At 38.4% G+C, this 13680-nt stretch overlaps 1 protein-coding gene across 10 annotated transcripts in view; it reads left to right on the forward strand.

Annotated features, from left to right (window-relative positions):
* Positions 1 to 13680, forward strand: part of EFCAB3 (EF-hand calcium binding domain 3) — a 151294-nt gene that overhangs the window by 58608 nt on the left and 79006 nt on the right. For 9 of the 10 annotated variants that reach the window (XM_053211588.1, XM_053211582.1, XM_053211580.1 and 6 more), the window contains 4 exons: positions 2527 to 2631; positions 3397 to 3450; positions 5289 to 5393; positions 7719 to 7772. In XM_053211588.1, the coding sequence (XP_053067563.1) occupies positions 2527 to 2631; positions 3397 to 3450; positions 5289 to 5393; positions 7719 to 7772 (318 nt within the window). The remainder of the gene's footprint in view (positions 1 to 2526; positions 2632 to 3396; positions 3451 to 5288; positions 5394 to 7718; positions 7773 to 13680) is intronic. The other variant, XM_053211585.1, reaches the window with a different exon arrangement.

The raw sequence follows: 13680 nt of genomic DNA on the forward strand, positions 1-13680 counted from the left end.
TGCGTCCTTAATAGGTAAGTAGTATAGGATTTAGGGGACCATCATTGAGGCTAAGGAGCTCAAGAAATTGAGAGGCCAGGTTGTGGAATGAACTATCTATATAAAGACTAGAATTGCCTATTATGATGCCAGGAATTTGGGTGCAGAGGAAGACTGTGAGTAATGGGACAAGCTCCTTAAATGACCAAGAAGTCAGTAAGTGACAATAAAAAGAAAGCCAAGTACCATAATTCTCACAAAAGGAGAGGTTTGAGTATGGCCAGAAAGAAGCAAATAGGATCTCGGAGAATGTAAGCCCTATGGCAAATGAGTTATGGGGACAAAAAAAAGAGCAGCTTTCTCTCGGAAGGGAGGGAGGGAGAGGGTGGAAGGAAGGAAGGAAGGAAGGAAGGAAGGAAGGAAGAAGGAAATGAAAGAAGGGAGGGGAGAAGGAAGGAAGGAAAGAAGGAGGGTGGGGGTGGGGAGGGCATGGGAAGGGAAGGAAAAGGAAAAGGAAAAGCAAAAGGAAAATCTATCCAGAACAGACAAAGTTCAGTTAGGAAAGAAGGTAAGAGTCTATAAAGAGACTGAAGATTTAGAGAAATTCATATTTAATGAAATATGAGCCCGAGAGGGCACTGTGGGAAGGGTGAAAAGAAAGCTAGCAATGGAAAGAAAAATCAGAGTGGTAAAACACAGAATAGATTTGAGAGGATAGAAAACTTTGTGGGCTTACATTTTGAAGAATGGGAATGATACAGATGACAGGGGTAGTTAGACTGATAACCTAGCAGAAGGCCCATGTCTGTCAAAATGTGATCAAGTTAGGGGCGCCTGGATGGCTCAGTTGATTAAGCATCCGGCTTCAGCTCAGGTCATGATCTTGGAGGGGGTTTAGTGCATTCAAGCCCTGTGCATCAGGCTCTGTGCTGACAGCTCAGAGCCTGGAGCCTGCTTCAGATTCTGTGTCTCCTTCTCTCTGTGGCCCTCTCCTGCTCATGCTCTGTCTCTCTATCTCTCTCTCAAAAATAAATAAACATTAAAAAAACCTTTTTTTAATAATAAAAAAAAAAGCGATCGAGCTAGCAGACTAGGAAATTGCTCTGTTGTATCTGAAGAATCATTCCTTGGCTGCTTACAGGGTGGGGGGGCATTTTAGAAGCTCCATGGTGCAAGGTTTTCCAGAAGAGTCTGAAGCAGCTAGGGGAGAGCAACCCTTGTACACATTTCCTCCCAGGCACTTGTGCAGAAGACTGGCTCCCTCCCCAGGTATTATCCTCCCAATGGAAGTACTGCGGTGTGGTTCCAGAGGACTAAAAGCAAGAGTTTTCTTTTCCTGAAATCGGAAATGATTAGGAGGTGCAAATTGCCCACTTAAACAGCATCTTTCTTCCCCAGCTTTGTTGAGATATAATAGATATATATAAACTAAACTGTGTACGTTTAATGTATGCAATGTGATGATTTGATACACGTATTTCAGAATATTTGCCATAATATGGTTAGCTAATGCATTTGTCACCTCACATAATTACCATTTTGTTGTTTTTGTTGCTAAACTGCATCTTCAAGCTAGAGGCAAGAGCCACCATGAAGGAAAGTTTCACACAGCCATCCTACGAGCAGATTGGGAAACAGCTACTGGGGGACAGGGATAAGTGGTGATTTCCACCCTCCTAAAAGTCCATTACCAAACAAACTTGTTAGCTTTGTGTCTTACCCATTCTGTGAGAGTCTGATGTTCCCCTGTCTGGCTCATTGTAGCACTTTACATTGAAGCCCTTAGAATAAAAATAACTATGTGCCAGTTTTCCTGGGACCCTAAAAACAGGAGAGCTTGGAAGACTGCATCTAATTTCCTAGCCACCAAAAAAACTTTATGGGTGGTAGAGGCTGCCAAGAAGAGAGGGAGGCAAGCCCACCAAATCCCTGAGGCATGACAGAGAGCCAGTTTGGGTTAAGAAAGAAGCCCCTGGAGAAAAGCCCTGTATGATTCCATGATAGGTAATTAAGAAGACTTTGCAACACCAGGATTTTAACATTTACACAAAATTATATTTCAGCAGCATTGTTTTCCTTACTGATAAATTCTCTCACTCTACCTGTATATCCGTGAATGTTTGCATCTACAGACTGCTGGCCTAAATATGATTGCCATTGTTTGAGCCAAAAAGCTCTAAGATGATGTCTTAGCTGGCATTCTTGTCAGGATTACTTCATTGTTTAATCAACAAATGGGATTTAAAAAAAATTTTTTTTTACATTTATTTATTTTTGAGAGACAGAGCACAAGTGGGGAGGAGCAGAGAGAGAAGGAGACAGAATCTGAAGCAGGCTCCAGGCGCTGAGCTGTCAGCACAGAGCCTGACACAGGGCTCGAACTCACAAACTGTGAGATCATGACCTGAACTGAAGTCGGACACTCAACGGACTGAGCCACCCAGGCACCCTGGGATTTTTTTTTCTTTCTTTTTTTTTTTTTTTTTTTAGAACATGAGATCACCATTCTTCAAATTTTCAACTTTTACCACCTTTTAATTTTTAAAGGTGAGAAGGTTGATACTAGTAACCTGGAAATTTTACTGGAAAATATGGGGATAATACTCACAGAAGATGAAGGCCTGAAACTACAGAACAAGCTTCCAGTTGATGGTGAGCATTAAAATACCACAGTGGGGAAAAATCTCAGTGGCCTTCAGAGAAGTTAAATATGTGGACTTTTTTTTTTTTTTAACGTTTATTTATTTTTGAGACAGAGAGAGACAGAGCATGAACGGGGGAGGATCAGAGAGAGAGGAGACAGAATCTGAAGCAGGCTCCAGGCGCTGAGCTGTCAGCACAGAGCCTGCCACAGGGCTGGAACTCACGAACCGCAAGATCATGACCTGAGCCGAAGTCGGACGCTTAACCGACTGAGCCACCCAGGCGCCCTGAATATGTGGACTTTTTTTAAACTAATACTGCCTAGTTAAGGAATGTTTCATCCCCCTACCCCCATCACCAAAATGATTTCACCAAATTGAGAGCTGTTTCCACTCCTCTAAGTTTTATTCTTGGAAGTGAAATATACATTTCTAGGGGCCCCTGGGTGGCTCAGTCGGTTGGGTGTCCAACTCTTGATTTCGGCTCAGGTCATGATCTCACAGTTCATGGGTTCAAGCCCTGCATCGGGCTGTGTCCTGACAGCTCAGAGCCTGGAGCCTTCTTCAGATTCTGGGCCTTCTTCTTTCTCTGCCCCTCCCCCACTCACATTCTGTCTCTCTCTTCTCTCAAAAATAAATGCACATTACAAAATTTTTTTTAATCATTTAAATTTCTAGAATAAAATATTAGAAGTCTCCATTTCTGAACCTATGCATGTTTCATTATATATTTAAATATCAACACTCCTGCCTGAAACTTATTTTTTCCCCACAGCCAAAGGAAGGGTGTACATGAACAGATTGATGAAAGAGTTACAGTCTCTCAAAGGTGAGTAAGAAGCATATTGAAAAGGCAGGTAAAACTGGTCATCAGGTTTTGCTCTTATTTTCTTTTTTTTTTAATTTTTAATTTTATTCATTTTTTTTTAATTTACATCCAAATTAGTTAGCATATAGTGCAACAATGATTTGAGGAGTAGATTCCTTAGTGCCCCTTACCCATTTAGCCCATCCCCCCTCCCACAACCCCTCCAGTAACCCTCAGTTTGTTCTCCATATTTATGAGTCTCTTATGTTTTTTCCCCCTCCCTGTTTTTAGATTATTTTTGTTTCCCTTCCCTATGTTCATCTGTTTTGTCTCTTAAAGTCCTCATATGAGTGAAGTCATATGATTTTTGTCTTTCTCGGAATGACTACTTTCACTTAGCATAATACCCTCCAGTTCGATCCACATAGTTGAAAATGGCAAGATTTCATTCCTTTTGATTGCTGAGTAATACTCCATTGTATATATGTACCACATCTTCTTTATCCATTCATCCATCGATGGACATTTGGGCTCTCTCCATACTTTGGCTATTGTTGATAGTGCTGCTATAAACACTGGGGTGCATGTGTTCCTTAAAAATAGCATACCTGTATCCCTTGGGTAAATACCTAGTAGTGCAATTGCTGGGTTGTAGGGTAGTTCTATTTTCAGTTTTTTGAGGAACCTCCATACTGTTTTCCAGAGTGGCTGCACCAGCTTGCATTCCCACCAACAATGCAAAAGAGATCCTCTTTCTCCACATCCTCTCCAACAACTGTTGTTGCCTGAGTTGTTAACGTTAGCCATCAGACAGGTGTAAGGTGGTATCTCATGGTGGTTTTGATTTGTATTTCCCTGATGATGAGTGAAGTTGAGCATTTTTTTATGTGTTGGTTGGCCATTTGGATGTCTTCTTTGGAGAAATGTCTATTCGTGTCTTTTGCCTACTTATTCACTGGTTTATTTGGGTTTTGGGTGTTGAGTTTGATAAGTTCTTTATAGATTTTGGATACTAACCCTCTATCTGATACGTCGTTTGCAGATATCTTCTCCCATTCTGTCGGTTGCCTTTTGGTTTTGCTGATTGTTTCCTTCACTGTGCAGAAGCCTTTTATTTTGATGAGGTCCCAGGGGTGCATTTTTGGCTTTGCTCTTATTTTTAAAAACTCTTCCTGTTTTTCAATTTTCAGATTATTATCCCAGCTGTCCCAATGGTTTGTTAAGTCAGTGTTTATTCTTCATATGCTTTAGGTACATTACAGTAACCCAAAGGCAGCGGTTCCCAAATAAAGTTGTATATTAAAATTACCAGGGGGAGGGTGGAATATGTAGCATTCAAGTCACTAGGCCCCTTTCTAGTTATATTGATCTTGAATTTCCAGGGATAGATTCTAGAAGCATATATTCTTAAAAAGTGCCTCAGAGAATTATGATAGAGTAAATCCATGGATTGGCTGTCTGTCTGGTTCAATGGATGGCTAGCTGAATGGACAGATGGGTGGGTGGGTGGGTGGATGGATGGATGGATTTGTAGTTGTCCATTAATTTAGCAAGTTTCACATTCTTCTGTTCAAACACATGTATAAAGGTTAATTTTAGTCTGTTCTATGACTTACCAAATACCCTTAATTGTTCACTTTCTTCTCTTAAATGTTTTCCTAAAAGTAATAACAGAATTCCATAGGTCAGGGTTTAGGAATTCCTCACTTAGATAACAACAAACCACATTTAGTTGGATAGTTTAATTGTTCTTTGCTCTTCATTGTCTACGTAGTATTGATGCCTAGGCATGATCTATAATAACCCACTCTTTACATCATTACAAATATTTTTCATATCCCATCCCTTTCTTTCCTAAGGGGTGAAGGTGTCTCTAAATAAGGTGGACACTTTCCTGAAAAACATGGGAATTGATCTCAAGAAGAAAAAAATCCAGGAACTGAAGGACCTCCTACCAACTGATGGTGAGAATTTTAAGTGTCAATATACTCTTTAGCCAAACTTTGGACTTGAGGCTAGTATCAGGCCTGGACTACCTACCTGAAGATATGATGTATCTGAGAATAAAAAGAAAGAGTGAGGCCTTTCACATAGCTACTAAACTAAGCTCAATGGCTCTCACTTGGGAAGTATCACCAAGAATGGTGCCCAGTATACATGGCAAGTGTCACTCTTCACAGGGAACGCCAGGGTTCAATGAAGAATACTCAAGATTTTAATCCTTGAAACCCTACCACTAACCAGCATTAAACAGCAATGAGCAACATGGTCCTGAAATGTGTAAGGCACTATCATCAGCACTTTATATATATCATCTTACTTTATCTTGCAAACAACTTTATAAGGCAGGTTCTAATTTTACTCCCATTTTACATATAAGGAAACTAAGGCACAGAGAACTCAAGTAGCTTGTATAAAGTCATAGAGCTAGTAAGTGGTGGGCTGGCAATCTGGCTCCAGAAACTATTAACCACTCTGCTATACTGCCATGAACTACTAGAACTAAGAAATTTAAGAAGATACATAGTAATGGTCAACAGAATTCATTAAACTTGGCATATATCAGACTGTTCTCATGCTGGTAGAACTGAGAAACATTCATGAGGAAATTTTGACACCTGCCCCTTTGAGGAAGGAGTGAAGATATAAGATCCAAGTCAATGAACGTGGGCTTTTCTAAACCAGTAGTACCTTTCACTCTTTTATTCCATAAACTTTAACTGAATGCCTATAATATGTCAGACACTGTTCTAGAGCCTCGGAAACTTTGCCTTAGTAAGAGGTAAGTGGTTTTCCCAAAAATGGCTTTTTCTTCGGTTTTTAATCCCTTTCATAGCTCTCTTAACCTGTCAGTTCAATAAATACAGATATTTGTCTTTGCCTTGTTTTTCTACTATCCTGAAACATGAGAAAAGATACCAGCACAGTGATTTAAAATGAGGCTAATTCTAATCTAATTCTTGTGGACTACCTTGTACATCTGTGGAACCATCTGAAATAGGAGGGAAGACTGTTTCAGGGGCCCGATAGGCCTCAGTGAAGCTGATTAAGAGACACACAAAGCAAAAGACCTTCTAGAATCTGTCCTTTATAGGAACAGATTTTTCTCCAATAAAAGTTTTTCCTTATCCTGTGTAAAAGTCATAATATAATAGTATTCATCATCATCATCATCATAGCTGCTCTAAAACTATAAAAGGATATCAATAAAAGATCATCATAACTGAAAAGACATTAAAAAAAAAACAAGCCAGGAAAAATTCCATATCTAAGAACCTGAACTATAAACTGGTTTTAAAGCTACTTCTTTCTCTGCAATATGTTTGCATTCTACTGGAACTTAATTATTTAGAACGCATTTGTGTTTAGTATCAATCTTTAGTATCAATTTAGTAACAATCTTTTGCAAACTCTTAAACTAATGCTAAGGTAATAGTAGGAATACAAAGTGATTCTTGGTATCTCACTCTTGGAGGAATTTACAATCTTAGAATTATTACTACACTTAAAACAAGAGTGTGAACATGTTTGAGGAGTGACGGATTGGCACCCTTGACCAAGTCATAAGTGGAAAATGAGTATGTCCACAGGCGGCTCTAAGGTTCCAAACTGAATCTTGCCAATTAGAGTAATTGCATCTTTTAACTACTATCTTAACATCCCAACCCAGTGCTTCTCAAACTTGCAATATTACAAACTACTAAAAATGTATCCATTGACCTCCAGTAGCTTCAGAATTGAGAAATAGCCTAAAGAAACTAAGCACGTAGTCTATGAAAAAGTCTTTCAGTTGAGAATGGGTACTGCACAAGAGTTTTGTCATCATATCTGGGAATGTAACTGAATATATCAACATGATGATTATCATGTTGGCAACCTGAGAGCAGCTAGACATGGCGTACAGCACTCTATCCTTTACAGGGATCACTTGATGCTAAGGTGATCATAAGCCCAAAGGGAAAGTCAGCACTGACAAAATGGAAGTATCATTTTTAAACAAAATATTTAAACTCTCAAAAAATTTCAGACCCGTGCCTGCAAAAGAGTAACCTAGTAAATAATAGATTGTCTTGAAGGAAAGGAGAGTGCTTTAAACTTTGTTCATGCATTGTGCTGTATGTAATTTGATAATGTAAAATGCAGGAGCTATATTAAGTTAATGACATAAAAAAATAATAAATTTCTAGGTAAAGTGTCTCAAAGTGGCTGAATTTGGGGTTTCTATTTCACAATTTAAAATTTTTATATCATTTTTCTAAAAATCTTTTTCATGCTTTTTTATCTTAAAGGTAATGGGAAGATTGATGTAAATGTACTGATGGATGAAGTTAAAAATATTACAGGTGAGTGAGATGGTACAATGAGGATTATATTATGTGATCTTAAAGTTTTATATGGAACTATTTTTCTTACTTAAAATTTAGGTAACATACAGTGCAATATTGGTTTCAGGAGTAGAATTCAGTGATTCATCACTTACACACAATACCCAATGCTCATCACAACAAGTGCCCTCCTTAATACCTATCGCCCATCTAGCCCTCTCCCACCCACCTCCCTACACCAACCCTCAGTTTGTTCCCTTTCCTTAAGAATCTCTTGTGATTTGTTTCCCTCTCTTCTCTTCTCCCACTCCCTCCCATGTGCTCATCTGTTTTGTCTTTTAAATGCCACATATGAGTGAAATATCTACTATTTGTCTGTCTTTTGACAAATCTTGAAGATTGACTTATTTCGCTTCCCATTATACATTCTAGCCCTATCTGTGTCGTTGCAAATGGCAAGATTTCATTCTTTTTGATGGCTGAGTAATATTACATTACACACACACACACACACACACACACACACACACCACATCTTCTTTATCCATTTATCCATTCATCAGTTTATGGACATTTGAGCTGTCTCCATAGTTTGGCTATTGTTGTTAATGCTGCTATACACATCGGGGTGCAGGTACCCCTTCAAATCTGTATTTTTGTATCCTTTGGGTAAATATCTAATAGTTAAAATGCTGGGTTGTATGGTAGTTCTATTTTTAGTTTTTGAGGTGCCTCCATACTGTTCTCCAGAGTGGCTGCACCAGTTTGCATTCCCACCAACAGTGCAAGAGGGTTCTCCTGTCTCCGCATCCCCACCAGCACCAGTTGTTTCTTGTGTTGCTAATCTTAGCCATTCAGACATGTGTGAGGTGGTATCTCATCATGGTTTTGATTTGTATTTCCCTGATGATGAGTGACGTTGAGCATCTTTTCATGTGTCTGTTAGCCATCTGGATGTCTTCTTTGCAAAAGTGTCTATTCATGTCTTCTGCCCATTTCTTAACTGGATTGTTTGTTTTTTGGGTGTTGAGTTTGATAAGTTCTTTATAGATTTTGGATACCAACTCTTTGTAAGATGTCATTTGCAAATATCTTCTCCCATTCTATAGGCTGCCATTTAGTTTTTTTGTTTCCTTTGCTGTACAGAAGCTTTTTATCTTGATGAAGTCCCAGTAGTTCAGGTTTGCTTTTGTTTCCCTATACGGAACTATATTTTTAACACAATAGTGTTTCCTCCCTCCACTTATTCATTTAACAACTATTTACTCAGCATTTAAATGTGGGCATTGTTCTAGACACTTAGGATATAAGAGCAAACAGAACAAAGATTATTGCTCCTCTGGAGCTTACACACTAGCAGGGGAAACAAGCAATAAACAATAAACATAATAAGTCATTATGTAGTATGTTAGAAAGTGATAAATGCTATAGAAAAATGAAAAGTATACTAAAGGACATTGGAAGGGGAAGGTGTATTTGGGGAAAGGGGCACTTATGGCTTTAAACAGATAATCAGTCCTCCGAGAAGGTGACATTTGAGCAAATACTTGAAGGAGGTAAGGGTTTTGTCCATGTGGGGACTTGTAGGAAAAGAATTACAGGCAAAAGGAATAGGGACTAAGACCTAAAGGCAGGAGCATACCTGGACTATTCAAGGAAAGCAAGAAGTCCAATGTATCTGAAGCTGAATAAGGAAGGAAAATAGTAATAGGAGATGAGGAGAAAGAGGTGATGGGTGCGAGATTAGTCGGGACCATGAAACCCCTTCCAGGACCTGGGCTTTCTTTTTTTGTTTTGTTTGTTTGTTTGTTTTAGAGAAATGGAAAGCCATTGCAGGTTTTAGAGTAGAGGCATGATATGATCTGACCTATGTCAGATGTTTTCATCAGATCTTCCTGGATTCTATGGGGAGAACAGACTCGGGGAGGTAGAGAATAGGGAATTAAAACCCTAAAAGGGCTTTTGAAGTAATTGATGTTAGAAATGATGGTGATTCATACCAGGGTAGAAAGCAATGAAGATGATTAAAAAGTAGCTGGATTCTGGATATATTTTAAAAGGAGCTACTGTGTTGATGGATTTTAACCAGACTGATTGTGGTGATCATCTCATAACTTATACCAACACCAAACCATTATGTTGTATACCTGAAACTAAAGTAATGTTATATGTCAATTTTATTTCAATTAAAAAAAATAATAAAAGAAGTCAACAGGGTTTCCTGACAGCAACTAGATAAAGGAAGAAGTCAGGAATGATTCTAAGATTTTTGTCTTGAACAACTAAAAGGATAGACTTTACATCAGAGTCTGGAGAAAGTTGCCTGAAACACAGGTTTAGATGGAAGAAACTTAGGAGTTCAGTTTGGGATATTTTAAGATATCTAATAGACTCCCAAATAGAGATAACAGGTACAAAGCTACCAGTAAGTCACAAATTCAAGAAAGATATCTTGGCTAAAAATATAAAATTGAAAGCCATAGGCATATAGATGATATTTAAAGCCATTAGATTGAATGAATTCACCCAATGAGTGAGTGAGTATAGATAGAGAATGAAAGAGAACTAAGGAGTGATCTTGGCACACTTCAACATTAAGGAGTGTTAAAGCAGGGGTGTCTGGGTGGCTCAGTTGGTTAAGTGTCCAACTCTTGGTTTCAGCTCAGGTCATGATCTCATGGTTTGTGAGTTCAAGCCCCACTTCAGGCTCCATGCTGGCAGTACGAAACCTGCTTTGGTTTCTCTCTCTCCCTCTCTCTCTCTGCCCCTCCCCTGCTCACATTTTCTCTCTCTCTCTCTCTCTCTCTCTCTCTCTCTCTCTCTCTCTCTCTCCCTCTCTCCCTCTCTCCCTCTCTCCCTCTCTCTCTCTCTCTCAAAATATAAATACATTAATTTTTTTAAGTAGTGTTAAAGCAAAAAAGACCAAGAAGTGACTAGTGAAGTAGGTAGAAAACCAAGAGAATATGGTGTCCTAAAAGCCAAATAAGTAGATTAGGTTGGGTGCCCCCAGACACAAACCCTGAGACAAATATCATACAGGCAGATGGTTTACTTGGAAGGCGAGTCCAAGAAACACAGATAGGGGAGTAGAGAAGTGAATGAAGGCAGCAAATAAAGTATGTGTTTATCAGGCAAGTTACCAAGAAGATAACTGGAACTTAATCCCATTGGGGAATATCTGGGAAATGGCATAGAACACAGCCTCAGGGGGAGTGGGAGAGCTAGGATTTTATATCAACTCCTATCAGTCATTGGTTGGTAACTGCTCAAGGACAGGGAGGCAATATTATTCCACTTGTATTTCCAGCCAGTTGAGCATAGGCAGAGTGAACTCTGCAACCAAAGAAATCCCTCAGATAAAGAGATGCCAACAACCGAAACTTGGGCTAGCACACATTAAAATGGTAAGGGTTGAAGAGATGTGATCAGTGCATCTACAGCAGCTTGTAGAAGTATCAGCCGGGAGGGCAGATCAACAGTCAAATAGGTCAGTAGTTCAAGTAAGATAAGACCTGAGAACTGACCATTGCGTATAGCCGCAATAGTGATCTCAAATCATCAACTACCATTAATGATACAAAGAAGAAAATTATCAGGTAGTGAGGGTGGAAAGAAGGCCGACTGAAGTGAGTTTAAGAGAAAATGGGAAGATAGCATTTAGAAGCATTGTGAATATCTGAGAAATATTGCTGCCAGGGGAAGCAAAGAGGTGGAACAACAAGGCAAGTAAATTGGTGAAAGTGACATTAAGAGAAGGCTTTGTTGTTGTTGTTGTTTTAATTAAAAACATAAAAGAAGATATCAAATGGAAGAAGAGGAAGTGGGAGTTTGAAAAGAAGAGATATGAAGTAGTCATCTAGAAAAGGAGGAAAGTTAATACACTAGCAAAGTGTAGTGTGGTTGCCCAACCGAATTAAGGACTCACCTGAGGTTCACGATCATCCATTTAAAGTGAGAACAGTCAGCACAGTTGACTCCAGCTCTAGTTCAGCTACCTGCCTGCAGGCACAGAGTAAGCACAAACTTGTATTTAAACGGGAATGAGCTTTTGCCAAGTGAGTATATTGCAAGCAAGGGCAGAGCAATTTAAATCTGATCTTTTGCAAAACTTAAATACACTTACTTTCTTTGTTCACCATTGCTTTTTACTTCTGCTCTTTTTTGGGTTCAGTTTCATTCTTCCTGAAGTACATACTTCTTAGTAATTTCAACAAGGGTTACTCTCTGAAAATGCCTTTGTTTTACACTCAGCCTTGACTCATGCTTTGACTATGTCTAGAGTTACAGATTATCATTCTACCTTAGAACTCTGAAGTCTGCCGTGCGTATCTCTGACGAGTGTAATGAAACTGGTTCCACAAGGTTGAAAAATTGAAAACTGTATTCATTTATTACCACAGGAAGGAACTTCATTGGACAGTCTTTCAGTCCCTCTGTTTCTCTACCACTCCCCCCATCCACTCATTGGCAGAGTTTAATATGGAACCAGCTAGCAAAACAGAAACATGGTCTACCAAGTCCCAGCCTCAGCATCACAAAGCAGAGATTGAAGGGTAGAGTTGGGACTGAGAGATAACAACTAAACAGCTGAAATAGTCTACCCCTCTGGCTACTCAGCTATGGACTCTTCTACATATGTTTGAACTTAACTTCCATATGACAACAAAACAACTCTTTGTTTCCAACGAATAAGATGCAACTGTCCTTCCTACAAATGAAGGTGTTCTCATTCTCTTACCAGAATTAGGAGAAGAAAAGTTCCAGGAGTCTATCTCTGGGAGACAGTCATACTATCTCTGGGCTATGTTAATTCTCAAATTTCGTTACAGTCCCATCTGAATATTCTGTAACCTAAAGACTATCTTGTAAAGTTAACCTATAATAAAAAGTCATATTTAAATTTAAAAGGGAAAAAAAAGGAGAAAGAAGAAAATACATATGAATATTAGACAGAAAGATGATAGATTCATATATCCACTGTTCTGTGACCTCTTTTTTTGCTGTTAAAAATCAACTATAAGTTTTCATTGTTTATTTATAGTTAATCTCTTTTTCTCTTATCCCTCTTATCTCTATCTTTGAAATTCTCATTATCATGTGGCCAAGTGTGGACTTCTTTTCATTTTTCCTGCTTGGAACTTATGATTCCTAAAACTGAACATTCATGCCTCTCATCAAGTTTTGGAAACTCTCAGCCCTTATGTTTCAAATATTGCTTCTTTTTTTTGCTCTTTTCTCATTTTTAGAAACTCCAATTACATGTATGTTGAACCTTCTCATTTGCTCTTCATTTCTTTCTTTTCATATTTTCCCTATTTTATGTTTTTGTCTTTTCTTAAACCTCTCTTCTAGCTCACTGTTTCTACAACTGTGTCTCATACTATTTATCCATTGGGGTTTTAATTTCAATAACTACATTTTTATTTCTAGATATTGTTTTAGTTCCTTTTCAAATTAGCCTATTTTTCCCCCGATTTCTTGTTCTTATGGCTTTTTTGTTTTCTCTTGTCTTCAGTAGATTTTTAAATATGTGATTTCAAATCTATCTCCCTATTCTCATAGGCCCAGCTTACAGTGTAACAATGTAAATATAAATTTACTCAGATTTACTGAAAATTTTAATAGAGAACCAGCTTTTATTGTCATTTTTAAAACTAGTCCAATAATTCAGGTAAAAGAAGAGGAAAGGGAAGGGGGCAGGGAGGCCCAGAGGAGGGTAAGGAGAAAAGTGTAGAAGAAGAGGGAAAAAAAGAAAGAAAAGAATACAGATGTTATATTAGTGGTTGAATTATTAGTCATCAAACACATCTAAATTACTGAGAAGTTGTACAATCCCTGTTTCACCTATTATATATGATATTATCTTATCATTGAAGATACTCTCTTAGGTTAAGAGAAGATTTTCTTACCTCCTTGATTCTGAATA

Source organism: Acinonyx jubatus, chromosome E1 (assembly GCF_027475565.1).
Source record: "Acinonyx jubatus isolate Ajub_Pintada_27869175 chromosome E1, VMU_Ajub_asm_v1.0, whole genome shotgun sequence".
Lineage (NCBI taxonomy): Eukaryota > Metazoa > Chordata > Mammalia > Carnivora > Felidae > Acinonyx > Acinonyx jubatus.